Source organism: Zalophus californianus, chromosome 6 (assembly GCF_009762305.2).
Source record: "Zalophus californianus isolate mZalCal1 chromosome 6, mZalCal1.pri.v2, whole genome shotgun sequence".
Taxonomy (NCBI): domain Eukaryota; kingdom Metazoa; phylum Chordata; class Mammalia; order Carnivora; family Otariidae; genus Zalophus; species Zalophus californianus.
Window position 1 is genome coordinate 129,225,178 of NC_045600.1, and position 25,659 is coordinate 129,250,836.

At 48.7% G+C, this 25,659-nt stretch overlaps 1 protein-coding gene across 1 annotated transcript in view; it reads left to right on the top strand.

Moving 5' to 3' along the window:
- Positions 1 to 25,659, top strand: part of IGF1R (insulin like growth factor 1 receptor) — a 289,584-nt gene that overhangs the window by 240,326 nt on the left and 23,599 nt on the right. The window contains exons 6-15 of the mRNA XM_035727932.1: positions 4,009 to 4,223; positions 6,284 to 6,410; positions 7,732 to 7,970; positions 10,636 to 10,803; positions 11,023 to 11,227; positions 16,162 to 16,445; positions 17,766 to 17,902; positions 18,385 to 18,544; positions 22,236 to 22,338; positions 22,888 to 22,958. Of these exons, the coding sequence (XP_035583825.1) occupies positions 4,009 to 4,223; positions 6,284 to 6,410; positions 7,732 to 7,970; positions 10,636 to 10,803; positions 11,023 to 11,227; positions 16,162 to 16,445; positions 17,766 to 17,902; positions 18,385 to 18,544; positions 22,236 to 22,338; positions 22,888 to 22,958 (1,709 nt within the window). The remainder of the gene's footprint in view (positions 1 to 4,008; positions 4,224 to 6,283; positions 6,411 to 7,731; positions 7,971 to 10,635; positions 10,804 to 11,022; positions 11,228 to 16,161; positions 16,446 to 17,765; positions 17,903 to 18,384; positions 18,545 to 22,235; positions 22,339 to 22,887; positions 22,959 to 25,659) is intronic.

Below are 25,659 nucleotides of genomic sequence, written 5' to 3' on the forward strand. Positions count from 1 at the left end.
CTATTTAGAAAACCCTTAAAGAAGAAACATTTTCTGAGATTCTGTTTGGTACCCAGTGCCACTTGAATATAAATCCCCGCCCTTGCTGAACCCCCAAGGTTGGTGTAAATACTGGATTTGGAGGAGATTGGATATGGTGTGAGCATCTGCGGAAAAAGCCAAATTCTGTATCTGTTGCAGATTGCTAGGGTGCTGGAGGCAGTCCCTGTGTGCTGGGTTCTGATGCCCCCTAGAGACAGCCGGAAAGAGTCCATGCTTTCTCCTCTGAGAAGCAAAAGGGAATAATCAGTTGTATATTTGCAGATTTTTTTCCCCCAGTTTGTCAGTAAGGGCTGAAAGTGGGGGGGAGTATCCCTTCCTACCCCCATCATCTGGACTCCCAGGCCTCCACACCCATTGCCCCCACCCTGGGAGAAGCCAAATAAGTACTTTGCCAAGTGTTGTAGCTTTAATAAGTGGTGGAGATGTCGCTCAGACCCTGATCTTTGGATTCTCAAATGCGATGCTCCAAACCCTAGCCCCAGGGTTGACTTCTGTGCACTGTGCAAATCCCCAGCACTTTCGCTTTCCTCTGCTTTCACATCCTTCCTGCCCTTCATCAGAGCAGGTGGGGAGGTGGGTGGTTCTTGATAATTCAGAGGTAAGATACCCCAAGCCTGGAGCCATCAGTTAAACATCTCTGTGCATAGTGTGCACTAGGCATTCAGAATACCAATACAGATAATATACAGATATCCTCAGGGACATGACCGACTGCTTCTAACCCACCTCAGTTGGTCTACATTTTGTCAGATGGGGCCCACCCAAGTACAGAAACAAACATATTTTGCCACACTAAGAAGGCTGGGAGTCAGGATACCGATATCTATAAAACCCAGGCATCTGTGTAAGCTACAGAAAAAATAAAAACTTAATTTTTTAAAATATTCTTTGAATGTAAAGGCAGTAAGTTTAGGAATAGTTAAGAAATGACGTTTACTGAGTAATTGACTTATATAGTCATTTCCTTTAGGAAACAATGAAAAGGTGTGTGTGTGTGTGTGTGTGTGTGTGTGTGTGTGTAAAACGTGCAGACAGGTCTCTGCCTTTTACCATCTCTTAATTGTCACCTGATCATGGAAGGGGAATTTGGGGGGAGCCAGGCCCCAACCTGGGGTTGGAAAAGCAAGAGCAATATTGACAGGCAGCTCATGAATGGCTTGGTTATTATTCTGAAGAGGGTTTTATTTTTATTTTTCTGTCGCTCACAGAGGCTCCATAACGCCTGGGTTTTATTGATATTGGTATCCTGGCTCCAGGCCTTCTCAGTGTTGTAAAAAATGTTTGTGTTTACTGTAAAAGGATAATCTTCCTTTTCAAAGTGATTAATCACACACACAGAATTTCAGTGGGCCTGCCATTCATTTGTCAAATTCCTGATTTATAATTCATGCTTCCTCCCATGGGGAGAATCATGTTTTGTTCAGAAGGTATTTTCAGTGTGGTTTCTGTTCCCTGCCAGCAAAATTAGTTTACTAAAAAGAAGCCTCATCCTGAGTTGAGACAGAGCTTTGACCGGGTTAATGGGCCTTTGCTTCCAGCCTAGAGGTTTCTGCACCAACAAGGAGGTTCTGTCCCTTGGGGGCCAGCTGAGGAACCTGGGAGCAGCCAGACCCATTGGGCTTTGTATGGGCACTACAGAGTCCTTCAGAGCTGAAAGTATTCATGGACAAGAATGGGCCTACATAGGATGCATCTGTTTCCAGCTGCAAACCCCGCCTTCAGTTGTCTGAAGACTCAGGTCAACCAGCATCAGCTGCAGCCTGGCACTGGGGGAAAGAGGAGATGTGGGTGGCGACTGTCCCCAAGCTATGGCAGGTCTCACCTTGCCAGATCCCAGTGCTTCCCACCTGTATACATGACCTTGCGTTGCATATCCCGAGTCTAGATTCATGTGGACAATCTCTTAGGTTCCTTTTCCAGTGGATATATGTGTCGGGGAGTGAGCTCTTCCTGAGAGGAATATATTATCAACTTGCAGGTTTTTGCACACCTGCTTCAGTGGCCTTGAATGTGTCAAGGGATCTCCAGGTGGGTCAGTGAGGAGGGCTTGGTTTCAGAGGTGCTGCCTTTGGACTCACTTGGCTCACTGAACTGTGTGCAGACAGGGTTCCCACATCCACCCCCTGCACGTCTGTGGACAGGGCCCAGGGCTTGTGGAGGGCTTGGGCTCAGGCTGATGGGGCAGATTCCATCTCAGCTCTGTGACTGCTTCCGGGCATTAGAGTCTTAGACTCATAAAACAAGCTTAGATGTTCATACCCCTTGTTGTCCTCTGAGTGTGTGTTCATGCCCGCACCCCCAGTCCTACAAGTAAACTAGATGGATGGCTACAGGAAGTACTAAGGGAACTGCCCATGGCTACGTGGCTCATTAACGACATCTGTACTCCTGGATCCTCCTCTCTGAACTCCCTTGTGAATTCTCAGGCATGTGTCACAAGTCTGCTTGGCAGCATTACAACCATAACTTTTGCTTTCTTGTTAATGAGACTCAGGCTGTGGATCGACCAGGCGGGTGGAGGTGCTGGTGTGATATATGTGAGGAGCCCCATCAGGTGCAGAGAGGTGCCCCATGGACACAGCCTCCAGGGCAGAGGAGGGCTCTGGACTTCTGTCCAGGCTATCTTGGCTTTGGAAAGAGGGCTGGATCCTTTCCTTTCTGCAGTTCGTGTGTTGGACCGTTCAGTGGATATTAGCAATAGCTCAGAGTGCTGCTCCAATTCCTAGACTCTGTGCTGTATAAAGTGCTTGAGTGAGCTCCAGAAAGAGCCTGAGGCTGGGGACCAGGAAGGGGAGAGGAAGGATTCAAGGTCCATGGGGAGCAGACCTTTGATCACGGAGGACTTGGATGGGCAGCATGGCCCTGCCTACCTGGTTTCCCCAGGGCCCTAGAGAAAGAGGTATACAGCCTGGATTTTTTTTTCCAGACCCCTCAGCTATAGCTGTCTACAGTGCCACCTCCCGGGGGATGGATTTCCCTCTGGGGAGCCAGAGATAGCTGTTGCTGATTCTGGCTGTCCTTCCGTCTTTCCTTCAGTTGGCAGGTGTAGCTGCTTCTGTGTCTACCCCCTTAGGGGCAGGGCCCATATCTCACTTGGTCAGCTTTGGACCTCCAGCCCCTTGTTGGTGCCCAGCACCTGTTAGACCAGTTCTCCTCCAAGTGTGCTTCCCAGTACCAGCAGTGCCGGCATCACCTGCGTGCAGGTCAGCAATGCAGATTCTTGGCCCACCCAGCCCTACTAACGAGAAACTCTGGGAGTGGGGCCCAGCACTCCGAAAATAAGCCTTGCGCACACTAACCTAGTGTTGGACACTGGGTCACTGTGGCCCGGATGGGTGGCCCAAGGGGACCGTCCTTGGGAGGCTATTTCTCTTCCCCCACTTTCTCTAGGGACTGTGGTTGAGGCTTTTTAGGATGGGGTGAATCTGGAGGAGGGAGCGGGCCCAGGGCTGGTCCACCACCGAGTCTGTCTCCCTGTCCCATTCTCTCCCCTAACCCATCATACACCGCTGATGGCATGGATGGGATTTACCCCTAAGGATAATGGCAGACTCTCTACAGCAAATATGTAAGCCGTTCCGGTTGAGTAGCCGAGCATATCTCTTCTCCCATGGACTGATTTCGAGTGCATTATACCTACTCTGCTCTGAGAGAAATACCCAAAGGCATTTCTACAGAATGATTCCAGTAATATCCTCTGGTGTGAGAAGCATTATTTGTTGGTAATGGAGGTCCTAAAATTAATTAGTGTCTTACCGATTTCAATATGTTGTCCTTGAATCATGTTGTTGCTGTTGTTAACAGTAACTGTCCACTCTTACACACTGTTAATAACTAAATCTCTCATTGGCAAAGGCAGCGTGTTCCAGAGCCACGTGCAGAAGAGGACCGGTGTGGGGTGGCCAGAAGGTGGGAGGGGACACTGGGAAAGAGCAACAGCACTCACGGTGATTTCTGTGCTTCTAGGAACTACTCCTTCTATGTCCTCGACAACCAGAACTTGCAGCAGCTGTGGGACTGGGACCACCGCAACCTGACCATCAAAGCTGGGAAAATGTACTTTGCTTTCAATCCCAAATTGTGCGTCTCCGAGATTTACCGCATGGAGGAAGTGACAGGGACTAAGGGGCGCCAGAGCAAAGGGGACATAAACACCAGGAACAACGGAGAGCGAGCCTCCTGTGAGTGGACCCAATGGCTGTAATAAAGTTGTGGCCCCTCCTCCGAATTAGAATGATGGTTCCATGGGTGGCCCCCTCCTCATCTCACTGGGGCGGGGGGGGGGGGGCATGGGGCCTCCTGAACCAGCACTTTGCCCATACGTGTGTGTATCTTCAGAGTCAGTAGTGGGGCCAATTCATGACAGATTCGTATTTGTCACTGTTCCTTAACATCCCTGGGAGTGTGCTAAGCATTTGTAAATAGGCTTCTGCTCAAAGGGAGTATTTTATGGAAGTGCTTACAGAATGCAGGGCTCAATGTCTTTTAAGGCATAGGCAGACAGTGAGATGATTTTGCAAGGAAGAGCCGGTCCTCTCCACTGCCGGGGAGCATGCTCGGCTCAGTCTCCTGCGGTGTAGGGGAAGCCTCAGGGCAGAGGGGACTGAGCTCCAAGCCCAACGCCGTGGCCATGGGTTCCCTGTCTCTCCCTCGGCCTCCTCCTTGCTCCCACCCCAACATGAAAAAGATAGAGAGAGCCTACCTCCCTGAACGGATACTGCTTTTTAAATTGAGAACCACATAATTACAACCTTGCCATGGTTATATACTTTCAGGTCTTGTATCTGAGATCTAACGGCACGTCTCTCATCTAACCCTGTATATCAAGTCGCTTTTGAAAATGTTGTGGTTCTGTTTGGCTGGATAGGGTTATAAAAGTAAATTTTCTCTCTGCCATCGGCTTTTAATAAGGGAAGGGTACTAGGGAAAAAAAAATAGAGTAATACATGATCAGAGGTGATTTGCACACATGCATACACACACACACACACACACGGGAGGGGAGGACTTGTGAAACCATTAGCATTTGACTGATTAGTTTTGCTCACGTATGGATTTACCTGGTAGACACTCAGATTGCTCTGGAAGAGCTTTTAGAGGGAAGAAGCCTGACACAGAGCTACGTGGTATGCTGGCAACCGGCCCCTTCTCCCTCACCCACCCACTGCAGCCCCTACCGTTCTGCCTGTTCGAATCATAGCAGAGCAGATGTGGCTGAGCATTTTCCAGGTGTTTTCTCCTCCAAGTCAGCCAGTCTGAGCGGTCACATTGTGAATACAGAAGCCATTCATTTTCCTTTGAAAACAAAATCATGGTTTCTCCTTAAATAACACATTAGCAGGAACTGCAACTTTGTTCTAACCTCCGATCTGGCACATTTTGCCCCACTGACTTCTTACTTTTAACTGCCTTTAGCCAGTTAAAGTGAACTTTAAGCAGTAAACTTTGAATCAGCCACTGCTTCACCCGCTGTGTATGTGTCGGGGTTCAGGCAAATAGAAACGGGCAAGACAGTCCGTCGGGAAGCTTCGGGTCTCCGTGGGGGAAGCAGTCAGCAATTCCGCCCTGGTTCTCAGGGTCGTTTGAATCTGGCCGGAGGAACAAGTCAGGGCTCAGAGCAGGGTCCCTGCGGTAGCTCTCAGCGACTTCCCACAGTGCACAGGAGGCTTGGCCAGTCACACTGTTCTTGTCAGTGTGTCATCCCCAGTCAGAGGCCTTCCAGGAGTGCCCGTGTCCTTCCAGGTCAATGCCAAGTTTAGAGGCAGAAACGTGCCCCCCTGTGGCACACCTGGGCCATTCGCCTCTCTTTGCTGGTTGCAGCAGGCAGAGATCCGCAACTGCAGGACAGGTGCCAGCCTATCGCAGAAGATTCGGCCCAGCTTAGGGGTTTATTCTCACCTTCCCTGGTGCCCTCAGGAGCCCGGGTCTTAGGGATCAGCAGAAAGACCAGGTGCCTTGCTCAATCAAGCAGTTCTTCCCTGTCAGGTTAGGAATCACAGATTCGGGTCCAAGTGCAACCAAGTGCGCTAAAACAAAGGAACAAGCTTCGTTGCAGCTCCCTGTGGTAAAATGTCTGGGCTCTTAGTAGAAATAAGAGAGCCCCGGAGAAGCCCAGGAAGGGGCTTGGCGTGTACAACCATCTTTGGAGAAGAGGGAAATAGGGCAGGGCAGGTGACTTGTCAGACATGTGGAGGAAATGGACATTGATCTCTGTCACTCACAGATATACTTTGTGCCCCAGGTGAAAGTGACATCCTGCATTTCACCTCTACGACCACGTGGAAGAATCGCATCATCATAACGTGGCACCGTTACCGGCCCCCCGACTACAGGGACCTCATCAGCTTCACTGTCTACTACAAGGAAGCGTGAGTTTCTGTGGTGTCCTGTGGGCGGGGCTGTGGGTTAAGTCCCAACATTCATAAAGTGGGATAGAGGATGTGCCCTGTAACCTGTACTCTAGGAACACCCCGCAGGAGGCTCAGCTCCCCTGGAGGTGACCCCCAGACAGATCTATCATCTTATTCCATGAGCCCTTCCCAAGACCTGGTCCTCTGCTCTAGGTCATGAACTAGGGAAGGAAAATGTAGAGAGACTGACCTTCATGTTCCAAACCTTTCATGATTTCTCCCCAAATCTGCTGGGGGCTTTTCTTGTGCCTTCCGGTCATATTCACCTGCCTCAGCAGCCATGACTTATTCCTCCAGATAGCAACTCCTTTGGTCTCCCCCTTCCTTTCTTTGCCTCCCCGTCCAGGTGGTTCCACCAGCTTCCTTAGTTACCCTTCTTATCCAGCTCCCGCTGTGATGCTATAGGTCTCCTTCCCCGATGACTGGCTTCCTCAGAGTTGGAACCAGAGCCACCAATGACAGTATCTGGTCCCCTTTCCCCGGGGTCATAGCCGTGAAAAAAAGGGGGTCTCGGGATCATTAGGTGTTCAGTGTATTTATGGATAGGAGTCATTCATGGTCTTCCGTCATGAGGACAGGGTAAGTTAACATCTGTTTCAGAAGCCAGTGGCCAGGGGCTGTCCGGCCCTTTCATCTGCTAGCTGGAGAATCCCTACCCGCCCAAGCATGTGCGCAAAATACTCTCTTCTCTTTGATAGATTCCCCCAGTGCTTTGGCAATGTCGGCTGGTAATCTCACCAAGGAGTTGATGCTAGTATTGGAGACAATCTGGAAGCTAAATATTTGAGTATTATAAGATACTTAAGCAATCACAGTTGTTTGCGAGCAAATGAGATTTTGGAAGCTCTACTGTAGAAGCTGTTTTTCTGTAGCAAAGGTCCTTTTCCCCCAAAAGTTTGTTTCTTCATCAGTAGCTGATGTTTGCATGAAATGATTATGCTTGTTTTTTTTCTTAATGGTGAAAAATGCCACAATTGGAAGAGAGAAAAATAGCCTTTGCCTGCATGCTTAAGGAGCGGTGTTTTCAATCCCAGTAACAATTAGAATTTGCTCTTCCCGAGGCAGAGCGTGCAGTTCTACAGTGCATTTTGTAAATGTGGTAAAACCTGGGGTCCCGTTGCTTCATTTTACTCTTCTGTGCAAATCCAACGGAGTGTTTGTTTTACTTAGAATTCCCATTACAGAAAGTGTGACATGCTAAGCCTCTAGGGAAGATTTCCGGGAGCTTTGATGTCAGAGACCCAAACCTTCCTCTGAGCTTCATCCACTGTCTTTCTAGACCTTTTAAAAATGTCACGGAGTATGATGGGCAGGACGCCTGTGGCTCCAACAGCTGGAACATGGTCGATGTGGACCTCCCTCCCAACAAGGACGTCGAGCCTGGCATCCTGCTGCACGGGCTGAAGCCCTGGACGCAGTACGCTGTGTATGTCAAGGCGGTGACCCTCACCATGGTGGAGAACGACCACATCCGTGGGGCCAAAAGTGAAATCTTGTACATTCGCACCAATGCTTCAGGTATCCACACACCGCCCATCCCGTGTTTTTTGTGAGCTCCCCATGCCTGTTTCGAGACGTCTCGAGCCTGGACCAGTCCGTGTTTTATATGTCTTTCTTATCGATATATAATGCTCCATCATGTCATTTTTTTTCCCAGTCGCAATACCCTGGGCTCTTCTGGGCCATCTTTATGGCCCGTCTTCCATCATCCGCCTACTCTGTGCCAGTAAGCCCAGGTCCTCCAGGGGGGCCTGGGGCGGTTTGTTTGGAGGACCCAGCCAGGACCCAGCCCCCTATTTTATTTTCATAGTTGACTCTCCAGGAGCTGAACATATGCTGATTTGGTGTTCCGGTTACCTCATGTGGCTCATGGGTTTTCCATCTTCATTCTGTAGAGGCAAGGGTTCCAAAGAGGTAGACAGAATTTGGAAAGCGTCAGACAGAGTATGCTGTGGACATTCCAGATATTCGCTGGTGAAAATGTTCTTCCTTCTGTCTCTGTCTTCATTTCCTAAACCACCTCATTTTTCTCAACTCCAGAATCTGGAACTAATGAAAGCAAACGTTTGTGTATATTAGCCAAGTGTATGAAAACCAGCTTAGAGGCAGGAAAATACACATCATTTCTAAAGACAATGATAAATATCCTGGGATTGTTGCTGTTTTATAAAACACCCATAAGGTAGCACAAAATAAATTTAAATGGCAGAGACGGTGAGGAAAAAGTGTTGATGGGGAAAACCTGTGGCTCATGTAATGCCTGCTTCCCCCTCCCCTCCCCTTCCCCATCTCAAGGATCCCATAAGTGGTCACAATCATGCCATGGACCCTGAAGTGTTTATAGAAATAAATCTGGCACAGACTTCTGATTCTGGGTGTGGGGTGGTGTAGCAGAGGCTCAAAGGCAACAAAACAAGTTATTATTCTTCTAGGTTTGGAAGTAATTTATTGTAGCCAGCTCAGGAAAAATAAGAATCTTTCCTTATTATGACAAGTTCTTTTTTTTTTTTTTTTTTATCCATTCACTTTCTTTAGAGAGAGAGAGAGCGGGGGGAGGCACAGAGAGAGAGGGAGAGGGAAGATCCTCAAGAAAATTCCCTACTGAACACGGAGCCCGATGTGGGGCTCAATCCTCAGGACCCCAAGACCATGACCTGAGCTGAAATCAAGAGTTGGCCACCCAACTGGCTAAGCCACCCAGGGGCCCCTAATTATATGACAAATTCTTAAGAAACCTATTTCCTTTCCCCAAAGATGGAAAACTAAGCACGATACAAATTGGGCCAGTTCCCTACATCTTGGCCCCTGTCCTTATGAGTGGTAGGGACAGAGGAAGACTCGGTCCTCTGCCTCCGCTTTTTTGTGACACTTAGATTTGAAACTCCTAGGGGTGAGCTGTTTATTCTTGAAATACTTGACTTTGGCAATCTGAAAGTGGTCGAGCATCCAGTGGTTATGTTTTTCCTGAAAGCTGGCATAAGTCACAACCTTTCCCTAAAGCATCACTCTGTACAGGTGTTCAGAACCTTGTCTGTGATATTATGGGCCTTAAAGTACCCTTAAGGGCGCCTGGGTGGCTCAGTTGGTTAAGCGACTGCCTTTGGCACAGGTCATGATCCTGGAGTCCCGGGATTGAGTCCCGCATCGGGCTCCCCGCTGAGCGGGGAGCCTGCTTCTCCCCCTGGCCCTCTTCCCTCTTGTGCTCTCTGTCTCTCATTCTCTCTCTCTCTCAAATAAATTAAAAAAAAAAATCTTTAAAGTACCCTTAAACTCTTCACCCCTTTGAAATTTTAAAAAGTGGCTTGGATGACTGTGTTGTTTACGTGATAGACAGTAAAGAGGTCTCTTGCACTTTGGAAAACCCCCCAAAATCATTGTTTTCTTGTGAACGCAAGGAAAATAAGATTTCAGTGGTCCTGGGATGTGTTTGCCCTTTATACATAAGGCAGCTCTGGATTTTGGTTCGGGAGGCAGTAGTAAAATAAAGCTTGGCCAGATTATTTTGCTTTGCCTGTAAATGAGTATTCTTCGGCTGGTAACAGAGTCCATTGCTTGCAGTCGGGGCTGTGTGTGTGTTTGGGTTTGTGGACTGCTTTTCCTAGTCCTATCTCATTCATCCCATGGAAGTGTGGTTATAAAACTGAGAGACTTTCCTCCACACCTCTTACACACCCCATGCACACACTTGCGTGCACACACACTCCCGCCCTTTCTCACTTCCCCTTTCATTTTGGCGTCTTGCCATTTTTATCAGAGCTCCAGAGTCTCAGATGAAACCCAAGTCAGTCCATTTCACCACTTGCTAGAACTGCTGGAGTCAGGCGATTTAGAGAACGGTGGATGTACTAACTGAGAGCAATCCAGTGTTTGAATTAGCTGTAGGTTTTTAAGCCACCCACTGGTAATCCTGGCGTGCCCCCGCCCCGACCTTTCTCCATGTGCCGCTCAGTCATGTTTGTTTTCACAGAGCTGACCTGAGAGTAGATACTACAGAGAGAAATGTGAGCATTTAAATTAATATGATTTCAAAACAAGGTTCACTTCTTGTTTCACGGGTCCGCATTCACCGCCATTTCCCTATCCAGTCCAACCCGTGGCTTCTTGTGGGCTTGCCGCGAGTGTCTGACTGCCTGGTTTCGGGGTTCATTCCATTGTCTGAAGCGTCCTTTGTTCACCTTTCCAGTTCCTTCCATTCCCCTGGACGTTCTTTCCGCGTCCAACTCCTCTTCTCAGCTCATTGTGAAGTGGAACCCGCCCTCCCTGCCCAACGGCAACCTCAGTTACTACATCGTGAGATGGCAGCGGCAGCCTCAGGACAGCTACCTTTACCGGCACAACTACTGCTCCAAAGGTAAGGGGGGGGGACGGTGGGGCGACCCGGAACCCAACTCGCGCCGTCCACACGTAGCCACGCCCCGACGTAACACACAGCCCCCTAACGGTTGGAGCCCTTCGGTGGAAACCGGCCACATTCTCGATCAAACGCGCTGACGGCTGCCCTCTTCGGCTCCCCAGCCCGTCTGACCTGGCTTTCATGTCTGCTCTTGTCGGGCTTCTCTTTCCCGAGCAGACAAAATTCCCATCAGGAAGTATGCCGACGGCACCATCGACGTGGAAGAGGTGACGGAGAATCCCAAGACCGAGGTGTGTGGCGGAGAGAAGGGGCCTTGCTGTGCCTGCCCCAAAACCGAAGCCGAGAAGCAGGCCGAGAAGGAGGAGGCCGAGTACCGAAAAGTCTTCGAGAACTTTCTGCACAACTCCATCTTTGTGCCCAGGTACCAAGTGTCATTAGAAAATGTCTCCAGGCTGGTGCTCCTCGGGTGGGTTCTGTGGCGCGCTCTCCCCGCGGGTGGTTTGTAGGGCAGCAGCCTCAAGGCAGAACCCTGTAGCCATCAAGGGGGGCAGAGAACAGAACACGCTGCCAGCTTGGGTGACTGGGGTGCCTGTGGAAGGCAGGCAGGTAGCCCCGAAGGAAAGGGGGCACTGCGGGCACGTCAGTGCCACTGCCTCGGCCACAAGGCCTCCCACTGAGGGCAGGTGGGCGCTCGGCTGGGGGTGGGGGGCAGGGAAGTGAAGCTCAGAGAGGCCCCCACCCATGGAGACCAGCAAATGGAAGAGCTGGTGTGCGGGCCCTTCCTGCCCACCCCGCTTCTCCCTGTGGCCTCTCGAAGCCCAGCTGAGGAGAAGTGAAGCAAGAGGGAAAAGACCAGAGTGAGTTTTGAAGGCGACCCAACTTGTAAGCACAGCCCAGTGCCACGGGCACCCTTGACAAGCAGGTTTGAGAAGGAGCGGACAAAGAGCGGAGGGAGGCGAAGGTGCAAAGCCGCACTACTCACAGTAGCCAAAGCTGGGAACAAGCCGCGTGTCCATCAGGGGATGAATAGATAAGCAAAATACAGCCTAGCCATGCAATGGCATGTTATTCAGCCATAAAAAGGAATGAGATTCTGACGAAGGGCACCACTCGGATGGACGTTGAAATCATCATGCTAAGTGAAAGAAGCCAGATGCGAAAGGAACAGATACTGTAGAATTCCACCCATAGGAAGCATCTACCAGAGGCAAATTCATGGTGATGGGAAGTGCATGCCAGGTTTCCAGGGCCTGGGGGGAGGGGGAAATGGGGAGTTGGGCCCTAATGGGTCTAAGAGCTTCTGTTGGAGGTGATGAAAAATGTTGGAAACAGTGGTGATAGTTGCACAACATCATGAATGCAATCAGTGTCTGAATCGTACACTTAAGAATGGCTAAAATGGCAAGATTTGAGTATTTTTTAATCAAAAATTTTATTTTACCACAATAAGAGATGGTTTAAAAAAACAAAACAAAACATGGAGGGGAGTCCATCAGGGTACCCGCAATATCTGGGGAAGGAGATGGAAACAGGGTGGTGGTCCCCGTCTCCCTTTTCCTCCTGGAAGATTATAGTGTGGCATTTACAAACAGCCTCTTGGCTGAAATGTGAGTGGAGGAGCTGGATTCGCTTGCACCTACGCGCTCCTGGTCCCCACGGTGCCCCAGCCACCAGCCCGCTGCCCGGCGTGTTCTGTGATCGCTGTTCTTCCTGCCCCCGACCCCGAGAGGCACCAGAAGCCCATAGCTTCTGTTTATTCTGTAATGACTTTGCCTTTAAAGGCTTACTTAGGTTGTAACGACAAATGGCTTTTAAAGTGATTTTTTTTTTTCCTGTCAAGTGACCTTCCTGATATTTGGGTAATAGTCCAAGATAGCCAACTTACTCTGAAAAATCATTAAGAACGAAAGACCTCTTAGGGTGGCGGGCATTCTTTTCAGAACGAAGCTCTTCATTGCTTCGTGCCTTTCTGCCCCTCCTCTCCTCTCCAGGAGTTGAAACCACTGGAGTGTGAGGGTAGGAGAGCCTTCTGTGGGTCCCCCTGACCTGCTCCACTGGAGACCTCTCCTCCTAGAGCTGTGGTTCAAGTGTTAGTCCCAATTGTCTGTAGGTCATGAATAAGAGCGTTTGAGGAGCTCAGAGATGTTTAAAAACTAGAATTCAGGCATAGTGACTTCTCCAACAGCCTAATTCCTGAACGATCCACTCGGGACTTGGCCCTACATTTTGACACATTAGGGCTCTTGCCTTTTTGGTAGCACTGCTTCTCAACGTGGGCTATCCGCCCCCCCCCCCCCCCCCATGCCTGCAGAGAGGCTCAGCTAGTGCCACTTGCTGTGGACACAGAAGCAGATGGATTGAGAGTGTCCCAAACAGGTTGGGCAGGAGTTACCTGTTTATTCTCCAGTGAAAGCTGTTGGCTCCATTGCTGTCTCATCCCACCGGCCCTCCAGAAGTTCAGGTTGTGGTTTGCTAAAGGGCTCCGAGCTTTCAGTTTGTAGTTGCAAAGCAGTACCTTTCTTTCTCATCACATGGGGAATGCAAGATCAGGCAATGTGAAGGCCGGCTGTGGGTGACACGGGTATTAGCAATGCATTGTGTTCGTGTTTATTGAATTCAAAATAAGTTTCCTCTATGCCAAATCCCCCCCGACAAGTGCGTGCGTCCACCACTTTGGCCCCCGACATTCTCTCTCCTAAGACAAGTCTGACCTGCTATTCTGGCTTTTCTTAGGATGAATATAAATACTATATTTGCCCACGGTGAATGGCCACAATTTATACGAAGTTCGTATTTTTTTTTTAATGCCTCCTACCAAGGGTATAACTCTCATGTCCACTCAATTTGCAACACGATTTTGATAGAAGGAATGTCTGGCTGGCAGAATGATTGAATCATAAAGGAAGGTTTTTTTTGTTTAAGCTATCCAAAGACGATTTTTATTTCTTTCAATGCATTCTTTTTTTAAAAGATTTTATTTGTTTATTTGAGAGAGACAGAGATAGTGACAGAGATAGCGAGAGAGAGAGAGCACAAACGGGTAGGAGAGGGAGAACCAGGCTCCCCACTGAGCAGGGAGCCCCATGCGGGACTCGATCCCAGGACCCTGAGACCAGATCTGATCCCAAGGCAGACGCTTAACTGACTGAGCCACCTAGGCGCCCCTCTTTCAATTCATCCTAAGAATAAGCCAGTCAAGTCAGGTTTGGTATATTACACATTGTCCAACGTATGCCATATGGTTTGAATTAGAATGGAAGCTAGAGTTTGTAAGTTGCTTTCTGGAGTCCGTATTTGGTGGTGAATGTCTTTCATTTGGCCACTGCCTTTATTTTTTAAATCACGTAGTTGGGTTTAAGTAACTGAAATGTTGGAAGATGTTGAAGACTGCAAGGTTTTCCGATGAAGCTAGTTGTGTCATGGGGTGGGAGTGGGGAATGGTGACAGTGATCCTTGCTGTTGGTCACACCATTTGGAAATGGGGCTGTTTACAAAGAATCATGGGTGTGCCATTCTGCTTGCCCCATACCTGTCTTCCTGATAATGTCCCGTGTGGCCCCCCCCTCCCCCCAGTCCCTAACTTGGTGTCACTAGTAACAGGTGTAATCCCAGGTAAATGGGGATGGGCTGTGGGAGGGGTTTGGGCAGAGCATTATATTTTTTGCAGTGGATTAAACCCAAGCAACTTCTCTCTTATAGACATAAGGGTGTGTTGTGTTGGTTTTATGTGTTGCATTGGTTTTGAAGAGAAGGCAGGACATTTGTTCTGGTAGGTGTCAAAAAAGATCTCCCCAGCAATAAATGTAGTCCCTTGTGTCCTTCCCTTCCAGGAAGGTTGGCTGGTGTGCGGGGTGTGAGGATGGGAAATGATCAGCCTCATCTCCTAAATCTTTCCTCCCCTAATATTATGATAGCGAATGCATTGGGGCCATTCGCACACGGCCTGCCTCTGCAGTTCTCTACCTGGTGGAATGAGCATATCTGGGTTGAATGGTTCGTGTTTTAGGTTAGGACCCACTGGGCCATTGCACAAAAGTGGTGATGGCATTTTGTGCAGGGGAATCCATGGGCCAGGCAGACTGGGGAGCCAGAGGCCCTTTCCCCAAGCCCCCTGCTTTTCCCTTCCAAGTTTTTCACTTCAAGGCAAATAAGGACCCACAGGAAGCCTGCTGAGAGTCAGCTGAGCCACAAATGGCTTCCCAGGTGCCCTGATTCCCTGTGGGACTTCTCTTTCTCCCCTACATGAGAACTGATGAGCATTCCCACTTTGTGATCTTTCTCCTTGCCTTGGGCTCTTGGTTTTCTTTCCCGGATGAGCTTGGTTCTGTTTCCTCCCCACCCTTTGCCTGCGCACAGGATGCGTGACGCCCGCGGACAGTCTCAGTGCGGAACAGACAGTAGCCTGCTTCCCACTGTTTCTGGTGGTTGGCCTGAGGGTGGCTGTTTCTCGTCTGGGTGCTTACTCTCAGGTGCTCTTGCCTTCAGTAAATGCGAGGGGCTTGTGTTCAGGGTTTCTGAGGGGAGCCCAAAGCCCACAACAGTAGCCACTGGAACAGTCCCCCTGTCCAGCTGTGTGGACTGCCTCATCTGCCCTTTGGGTGTGAACATTCTCTTTTGATTTCCCCTTTGCCGTCCTATTGCTTTTGTAGCTGTTGTTCTAAGCCCTAGTCCAGGGCCATGACAGTGACTCTACCCCTGGCAACAGCGGGGCCTTGGAGAGGCCACAGGAGATCACTGCTCAGTGTAAGGCGGAGCCAGACTGGAAGGACCTCCAGGAGTGTGAAAAATACAGACACTAGGGTCTCAGAGGAAGAGAGAGTCAGTGGGAGCCCCAGAGGGAAGGGTCTGGGGGTCCAAGCAAGTGCTCGCTGCTTGGTATCTTTCTTTCCACAAAGGGGGTCAGAGAAGCCATCCCGCTGGGGCCTACACCACACAGCTCACCTCTCACCTCACCCCCTAATAAATCTTAGTGTGGCCAGCAGGGTGGTCACGTTTAACGCTTAACCATAAGGTCAGTGGACCAGGTGGCATGGACATTCTGACCAAAGGGCCAGGATGCTGCAGGGCCAGGAGTGACTGAGGCATTTGTTTGCCTCTAGATACAATCGAGTAACCACTCTGGGAGCCAGGGGGCAGTTTGTGCGCTGATTCTGAGGTTTGCAGAGTAGAGAAAGCAAAATAAATAACGAAGAAGGAAATCCCCGTATTATTTGTTGGTCTTTATCCAAAGGGGCTGAATAGCTCCTTTCATCCAAAGTTAAGATTTTTCTTTTCTTTCCGTTACTCTAACCCAAGTCATAGAAGGGACAAAAGAGGTAGAGACACTTACAGGCCAAGTTTCTCTCTTCCTTGCAGACCTGAAAGGAAGCGGAGAGACATCACCCAAGTCACCAACACCACCATGTCTAGCCGAAGCAGGAACACCACGGTGGCAGATACCTATAATATCACAGACCCAGAAGAGCTCGAGACAGAATACCCTTTCTTTGAGAGCAGAGTGGATAACAGGGAGAGAACTGTAATCTCTAACCTCCGGCCTTTTACTTTGTACCGCATTGACATCCACAGCTGTAACCACGAGGCTGAGAAGCTGGGCTGCAGCGCCTCCAACTTTGTTTTTGCAAGAACCATGCCTGCAGGTAGGGTGTGATCCAGCGAACCCGACTCCTGACTCACAGCCCAGTGGAGAAGCTTGTGTTCTATGGACACAAAATCTGTCATCCAGGGCAATGACCCTTAGTCTCCGTCCTGCTTATTAAAGAACGGGTGGTCATTTGTAGGCAGGATGGTAGACCAGCAGCCCAGGAAATGGAGTCCATTCATAATGACATCATTCCCAACCCAGTCTTCACACAAAGTCCTACAAGAGCAGGGAGCGCCCTTCGGGGTCAACTCCCCTCTTCCCACTTGGTTCACATTGTACATTCCCATGGCCCTATTCCCATTTGTACACATGTAAATTTGCCTGGTCCCTCATGAGTCGTCAGGTTCAGTGGAATCCATTAGCTGCCTTGACTCAGAGTGACCTTCGCTCCTCAAGGTCAACCCCTGGAGTAGCCTTTGGTCCTGCCTCTTGGGTCTTCACCTTCCCCTTTGGAAGTTAGAAGCTGCCTATTACTCACACTGCCATCCATCCATCTTTAAGGATAGGTGAACTGCCCGTCCTCTTTCCTGCCCGGGGTCAGCAGGTAGTAGAGAAGGAGCCCAGAAGAAGTGGAGTCTAGGAGGGGACGCACAGCATGTCTCAAGGCCGCTGTCAGCTTCCCTGGCCTCAGTTTCCCCACCCTTCTGGGAGAGACAGAAGCCAGCTCATTTCTCAGAGCCTTCCCTGGCTGTAACTTGCAGGGACTCTTGCTCACCACTTGGCTTGCTGCTTTAAGCAGAAGCAAGAGTGCAAGCACCCAGCCTCAGCTAGCACTGGCTGGAGGAAGGGTGGACGCAGCAGGCCCAGCTCTTGGGCCGTCCTTCATGCCCGCATCAGAGTTGCATTTGCCACATGCAGATGCAGGCCTGGAGGGCTCCGTGTCGCCGCCTGGAGGCTTGCTGCCAGCCACCTCTGCTCACCAGGCGCCTTTTCAATGCTGCTTGTGTTTGACGGCATCACATAGTTTCCTTTCTCGAGTGGGAGAAGCCAAATACCAGAAATAAGTTACTCAAGCTGCCGGGATTTTCCTTTCCGACTGTACTTGATACAGGAGGCTTTTTCTGGGGTGGGGTGAGGGGGCGCGGTTGCTGAGGGGAGGAAAGGTATCGTGGCGTCTTGAGACTCACAGGTCATTACATTGCTTGGATTCCAAACCCTATGCTACGTGTGAGCAGCCAGCTTTGGGGGAGTATATGTGGTCCCCGCCCTCAGCCCTGCACACACAGACTGGGGGAGGGCATGCTCAGGGTAGCCCCCCCGGGGGGCGGGGGCGGACCCGAATCCAACTTTATCGTTTGTTTAAATTGTTGCACAGAAGGAGCAGATGACATTCCTGGGCCGGTGACCTGGGAGTCGAGGCCTGAAAACTCCATCTTTCTAAAGTGGCCGGAACCTGAGAATCCCAACGGATTGATTCTAATGTATGAAATAAAATATGGATCACAGATCGAGGTAAGGCTGGCACAGTGGTCCACAACTGGGTGTGTCTCCATTCCAGTTGATAGCATGTGCCACAGGACAGCACAGGTCACCTTCTGGTTAGCTGAGGACTTAACCCCATATTTTATGAGGACTTAAGTCCTTCGACTAGCTCCACACTCTTTGAGGAGAATACTCAGAGTATATGAGGAGGGGGGCTTGTTCTCCCCCTTAAGAAACTACTTTGTTACCGAAAACGATCGTTCGGCATAAGCCAGAAAGAAATTTTTCTCTTTCTGGCGCTCTTTTTGATTACCAAAAAAATAGATATATATTTGGTTAGAACTTGGGAGTGTTTACAGTTACTGGAAGACTGCCATTCAACACTTGGTTTCTTCCCTGTTATTGCGAATCGGGATCACTGTCAGGTGGGACGCGCGAGAGATGGGACGGCAAGAGGCACCCATTTCCCACGTGCTTGTGGGGAATTGGCACTTGCGTTTTATTTTCCCCAGGATCAGCGGGAATGTGTATCGAGACAGGAGTACAGGAAGTATGGAGGCGCCAAGCTTAACCGGCTCAACCCCGGGAACTATACGGCCCGGATCCAGGCCACCTCTCTCTCTGGGAATGGGTCCTGGACGGATCCTGTGTTCTTCTACGTCCCAGCCAAAAGTAAGGCTTGGGGAAGGAGTAGCTGGAAGATGCAGAAGCAGGTTGGCCGGGCTTGGGTAAAGCCTGGGCTGTCGGGGCTCTCCCTGACTTTCTGATTTTCTGTCAGAACCAAGTTGGCCAGGTTTCAGGAGGGTCACACTTCTGTCAGCACCTCATTTGGGAGCTCGAGCAGGGGGAGCTGCTGCTTGGAGTTCCTACCTCATTTGATGGTCAGGGAGAGGGTCTAAGCCCCTTTGGGGGGGGGGGGGCGTCAGCAAGAGGCCTTCGCTCTCAACTTGTTTTATGTGTGAAGCATTTTACAAAGCGCCGAATTGACCATTCCACCTCTTGTCCGATTCGGGCAGCTGGTTAGGGCTTGGATTTAGGGCTTAGAATCCTAAGGGGTGACCAAAATCTGGGGGCCATCTGATCCAGCCTGTTCCAGGGTAGGAGTCTTTGTAACGGCATCTCACACTGAGGCACTGTCCCCTTCACTGCCTGTCAGTAAAAATACAGATGCACTTTCAAAGCACCAGCACACATCAAATGCACACAGCGCTCGCTGTCTGGCACAGAGACTGGGCCATGTTGTCATTTTATACTCAAGCCGTTGACAAGACAGAATTCTTAGAGGACAGTACTAGGCCAGGATTTCAGATTTGAAAACTGGGTTTTGTAAAACGTGTAAGTACACCACGGGCCCTATGCTTCCTGGGCCGAGAAAATGCAGTATTTTATTTGGTGACATAAGTATTCATTATTTCCACATTGAGTTTCTGTTTCTTATTAGAAACCCAGTTTTTCAGATGATTTCATGTTCAGATAATGGGATCTAATTTGGCCTAATACTGTTCCGCACTGCCCCACGTGAAAGAGCAGTCCACCGTGCTTACTGGTGCCACTTTTGGGTCCATTGGGTGGTGCTCACGTCCGTGGTCCCTCCTTGGGTCCAACATCTGTGCTGCCCTGAGCTGGCGTCTGAGTTCTTAAATTCAGGATCCAACCAATCCAGCCGTCCACCTGGTTAGCGCCTAAGAGTCAAAGACAGGTATTTGAAAATCCTAATAGTACAAATATCAAAAGAAGGGTGGCGTGCATAGAATTGCAGACCTTGAGGTAACATTTTATGAGCCTAAAACTGCGCCTGAGTTCAGGTTTTAGGGGTAAACAGATCGCTCAAGCAGAGAATTCCATCAGCTACAAGAGTCTGAATTCTCCATGGGGCCCGCTAACCTGCTCTCGGCAGCGAGCCTCTGCCACCCAGTCCAGTGCTAGAACCTTCACAGTAATGCCTAGAACCCTCTCCAGAGCTGTGGCTGGCTTTCCCTTCTCCGCTGTTCTCTTTTTCTCTGCTTCCATCCCTTAGGAACAGAGCCTAGGTTTAGAAGTGTAGCATCAGGCCGCAGTCTTTGAAATAGGAGCCTTGGCTCCTCTTCGGAGGGGACACGCTCCCATTTGCCATTGCTACCCCGTCTTTAACCCTGGGAGTGCTGGGGTGCCGCTGGGAACCCCGAGAGCCCCTCTGGATGGACTCTTTCCAGCAGAAGTTGGCACATACTGCAGGAAAATGGAATCTGCATGCCTGCTTTGCTGTTTGTCCTTATGTCAGACAAGAGTCTCCTGCTACAGCGTAGCCTCTTTTCCTCTTGTTTAATCCTCAGAGGAGACGGAAGCTTTGCAAGCTTTCTGGCAACCGCTGTCCTAGGAACCCTTCATGCGCTTGAATGCTATTAAATGACTCTTCAGACTTTTCTTCTCCAGACTAAATAATCTCCAGTCTCTTGGCCTTTTCTTGTTGCCCAGTCGCAGAGACCAATTTTCTAGCCATTTCATCATTTTGCTCCTCTCCGGCTCTGTTCCAGTTTCTCCGTGTCCCCACTGAATTGTGAAACTCAGACAGAACATGGTACAACCTGACCAGTAGGCTAAGTGATATGAATGTAAGTGGTAGTCCTTGGGAAGAAAAACTAAAACGCGGCTGGCTTCCCAAAGGCAGTGAGAGTTGAGAGTGTTTTCAAGAATTAAAAAATGCAGGAGATGCATCCATGTTGAGAGTGATCTGAGGAAAGTGTCCTTAATTTTAAAAATTAAAATAGCATTAATAATCCGTAAAGAGTCATGATGATGATGATGATGATTTTTAGGGGCAAAATAATCACTGATGCGTGACTTCTACCGGGTGTCACTGGGTACCCAGCGAGTTGCATCGTTTCCGCATAGACATCTCGACTTGGGTGTCCCATGAGTGCCTCCCACTTCCATGAGTACCAGAACCAAAATCAGGGTTGCTGCCCTCAGAGTCTCTATCTATCTCTTTTGTTCCCAAGGTCAGTCAGTGGCGCCATGATCCACGCCCCCCACGCAAGCCTAGAACCTTACATCCTCCTCTCTCTCTCTCTCCAGCCACCCATTTCCCATTCAACCCCATTGGTTCTGCGTCTTCTGTGTCACTGAAGTCCTGCCCCTGCTGCCACCACCATTAACTCATGGCCCCTAGGGTACTTTCCGTGGGGGGTAGGTCTGAGCTGTGGGAGCAGGAAAGGTCCCAGGACCATGGCTTCCCTGCTGTCTGCGTGACCCTGGGGAGGACAGTTGATCTCTGTGAGCCTTCTTCATTCGTAGCAAAGAGGCGGTGGTCTCTTTGTGAGGTCTGGGCTGGATAATGCAGAACACAGCCAGGTCCCCTCCCGCCCCCTGGAACCTTCCAAGACGTGGCCGTGCCTGCCTCCTCCATTCAGGCTGACCTCAGGCACCGCCATCCCGACATACACAGATCTGCTCGGCCCACTGCGGGGCCCAGAGCTCACACTGGCTCCCTTTCATCTGCAGAATGAGGTTCAAACTGCTTGGCTTGAACGGGCCCCTTGGGAGCCAGCCCTGCTTCTCGCCAGTATCATCTCCAGCATTTCCTCTGCACTTGCAAAGCTTCCCCGACTCAATTCTCTCCTCCCCCTTCCTCTCCGCATCCTTGCAGTGTGGGCGGTCCACCTTTTTAGTTGTTGTGCCACCTGGGAACATGCTGACTTGTGGTTTCTGGCAGACTCTGCAGCAGCATCCCCGGTGTCCAGCCTGGCACCTGTCATCTAAGTGCTGGTGATGGTGATGAGCAGATGTCGCGGTCAGGCTTGTAACCAGACCCTAATGTCTGGGGAGAAATCAGAGCAACTTTGGCCAGGGGTGCCATCCCGTTAGGTGTTTTTAAATTGTCTGTGGAACTGTCTTAAGACAGGTAAAGGTCAGTATGGCGTACTAGGACACCAGTTGCATACCAAACAGGTTAAATAATACGTTTATGATCTAAACACAAGGGTCAGTACAGCTTGAGCTCCCTACAGGTGAGAATCCATTCATTTTAATTTTGCAAATGTGTGTGTGTATATGCATGCACTAGTAGTCATTGAATTGCATACAAAGATTATTTTACTCGAGCCCACCACTTGAACTGTTATTTCAGAGTACACTGTACTTTAAAAATGAGTTCACTCCTCTGTGTGCACTTGTCTTTTTTTTGTTTGTTTCCAAATAACTCAGAGGTTTTTACTGTTCTATCTGACACTGTTTACCTTCAGAATTCCTAGTTTGTGATAGGGCAGTAAAGGAATTTTCGGGAATTTTTTTTTTTCATACCTCCAGCTAAAACAAAACAAAGCAAACAAAAAAACGACCAGCTTGCGCACCTAGTGATATTTTATCATTTCCCTTGTTTCTGCAGTAACATATGAAAACTTCATCCATCTGATCATCGCTCTGCCTGTTGCTGTCCTGTTGATAGTGGGAGGGCTGGTTATAATGTTGTATGTCTTCCACAGGAAAAGGTGAGTGACTGTGAAAAGTTCAGACACCTTGTGTGGCTGTGCTGGTCTGGTGGTTTGAACCTGAGTGCAGGGAAACGTGAGGATTTTGAGGAAGTATTTTATGGATTGGGAAACCTGATTTTCCCATCAAATGTTCCTCGCAGGAAAAAGAGAACATTTTCTAATGATTCAGCAGCAACAGAACATGTGTATTGGGGCCAGTACGGTTCATCCCCTCGCTCACAGATAACTGCTGCTCGTGCAGAGATTTTTCCAAACACCGGGCCCAGCCTTTTCTGTCCAGTCAGTAGGCCTTTCAGTTTCTGATGAAGTAAAGAAACAAGTGTTTCATAAAAAGCTTTAATCCGAGGCCCCTGAAGAAGCCCAAGGACGTGTTAGCAAGATGGCTTCGGGGCCCGATGAGAGCCGACAGGCAGGAACTGTCCCCTCGCTCCCTTCCTCTGGATATCCACTTAATGAAACAGGACAAATAAAACTGATAGCGCAAATGTGACATGTGCGGAGATGGGTTTTTTTTTTTTTTTAACCTGAATTTTATCCTTTTGACAGAAATAACAGCAGGCTGGGGAATGGAGTGCTGTACGCTTCCGTGAACCCAGAGTACTTCAGCGCCGCCGACGGTAAGTGGCTAAGCCAGGGTCACTGCCTGGGGACATCCCAGATCGGGGAGCTTTCGGGAGTGTGGCTAATTTAGGGGGAAGAGGGTTGCATTATTTTGAGGAAACTTTGGCCTCAAAATACGTCTTAGTTAACACTTTTTTTTTTTTTCCAAAATTTTCAGCAGTTCACTGAGTATGTTGAAAATTTTGGGACTGTGCGGAATGCCCCAAAGAAAGACAGGCTTCAGAGATGACTGGTCAGCGCAGTAATCAATTTGCTTAATCGCCTAAAATTTTATGCTAGAATGACCAAAGCTGTTTTAATTGTTGACATCTAGTCAGAGGGTATGCCGCAGCTGACCAGACCGTCCTCTTCAACTTGTTTCAGCTTGAGTTTGGTGTCGCTGTGACTGTCTTTGATCACTCATGGCTTCCCTGCGTTTTTCTGTCTTGGAGTTCTTCTGTTCACCCCCTCCTGACTGGGATCACACGATTTATACCCTCACGGCCCATTCACATACCCTCGGGTAGTAACTCATGAGGGCCATTTAGTTCAGTGCCCGAGAAGGTCTGACTTGGAAGTTGGGTTGTACTCCATGGATATTTCTTTTTTCTTTTTCTTTTCTTTTCTTTTTTTTTCCTTGTTTGCTGTCTCTTCTCCCTCGTGGGCTTGAATCCAGAGCTTTCAAAGTCAGTCAGCGTGGGGCATTGGTCCTAGCACCATTACCTGGCTCTTTGCTGGGGGCTTTTATAAATGCCATCCCATAGGTCCCTACATCCCTGTAAAGTGGCTTTTCTTAGGCCCACCTGTGTGTAGGTGAGGCTGGGAGGTGCAGAGGAGAAGCTTGCCCAAGGTCACATAGTGAGGCAGTTGAGAAGTCGGGGTGACACAGTCTCTGGCATCTTGTGGACAGTGTGATGCCATCACCGTGAGGTGAGCTCCTTGGGGCGGGTGGGGAAGCTGACCCACAGGAGTATCTGGATTGGGTTCGTCAAGTGAATGAATAAGTGCGTGAAATCGGGTTAGATGCATTTAGAAAAAGTGTTTGCCTCTTTCTCGGCTTTCGGTGAAGTGAAAGTCGATGTAAATGTATGGGAGATAGGAGATAGATTCATGATTATTCTGATTGATTATCCTGATCAAATGAAAAACTTAAGTAAAACACTTTGACACTCAAAAGCACTATATAAATGTGTAAAGTTTCGCTGTGATTTCTTTAATAGTTTCTAATTCAGTTCTGTTTACCGTAAAGCCAATCAAAAGCAGCCTTCCCTGAGTAGGAGGAATCAAGTGCAGAATAATGACATTATTCCTGATTCTCTAAAGATCTTTATTTTTATTTTTATTTTTAATAGGCACATATATGTTTTATTTTTAATAGGCACATATATGTTTGTGTGTACATACACACACACACACACACACCTCTGTATTCCTATAATTAATGTATGTATGTATATAAGGCATAGAGAACATTCTGGAAGGATACACAACCAAACTTAAAATAGTAGTTACTTGTGGAGAGGATCTTTTTCCTTATTAAAAAAAAAGATTTTTATGCATTGTTTGTATAAATGATAGCTTTTTTTAAAAAAGTAAGGTAAGGAGTCATCACACATCCAATGGAATTTATGGGGGAAATGCAAAGCCACTTTCCCTCTCTGTAAAGATGGAATAAGACTATTCCAGAGACTTTGCTTTGCTTTGAAATGAAGCGCAGGAGACGGGCATTTGTAGTTTTGACTACGAAGCATCCAGGAAGTTTGGAAAGAGCATTAATACGATAATATCAGGCAGTACTGGTGAATTGAATTCAAATTGTGTATCTTTCCAGACCTACTTTCATAATATGCCTTGATTCTTCTTTAAAAATAAAATAAACAAAATCCCAACTCATTGTCACCCAGGCCAACAGGTAGGAACACCATCACCTCATTTGAACTTAATTTATTTGGCCTTTTGACAAGCACCTTATAGCTAGTATCTCAAGGGGTAACAAAATGACATTGCAGTTCGCAAATGCTTTAAAAACTCCTTTCTCCAAAAGCTAATCTGCATGTCACCATTCTCCAGAGTACGCCGAAAATCCCCTAGAGGGAAGTGCTGATAACGTTGTGCCCATAACCTGAGGCTGGCTGGAGGGGTTTAGGACTGCTAGTTCAAGTCAGAGCTGCTGGATTGAATTTAGAGAAAAGGATTCAAAGTATTGACTTCAGGGACCTCCCAAGGAAGGAATGTGATTGGTTTTAACTCTTTTTTATGGTGTGCTACATAGTTAATTCTGATTAAAAGCAAGCCTGGATTTTCAGAGAGAAATGGATAGAGGCAGTGTCTCTTTATACTTTCTGAGGGGTATTATGAGGAGTCTTATCTACAGGCTTGTCTTGCATACTTAACTCTCCTAAGCAAGCATCAGCCTCTTCTCCGGGGCTGTGTGGCACCTAAGCCATGCAGAGGGTAGACTTCCGTTTATGAAATTCCAAAACATGTAATGTGAAATCCAAAAATGTGTATGAGAGAAAATTCTAGATTGATTAATATAGGCCATATTGGACACTCCTCAGAGATGTAATTTAGTTTTCATTCTGCCCATTCGGGTTGCAGGACGGATCCTCTGTTTTGTTTTGTTTTCTTTCTTACTTCCCTTCTCCCTCTTTCTTTCTCCTTCCTCTTTCTTTCTCCTTCCTGCCTGCCTGGAATTACTTATTTAATTCCTTAAAC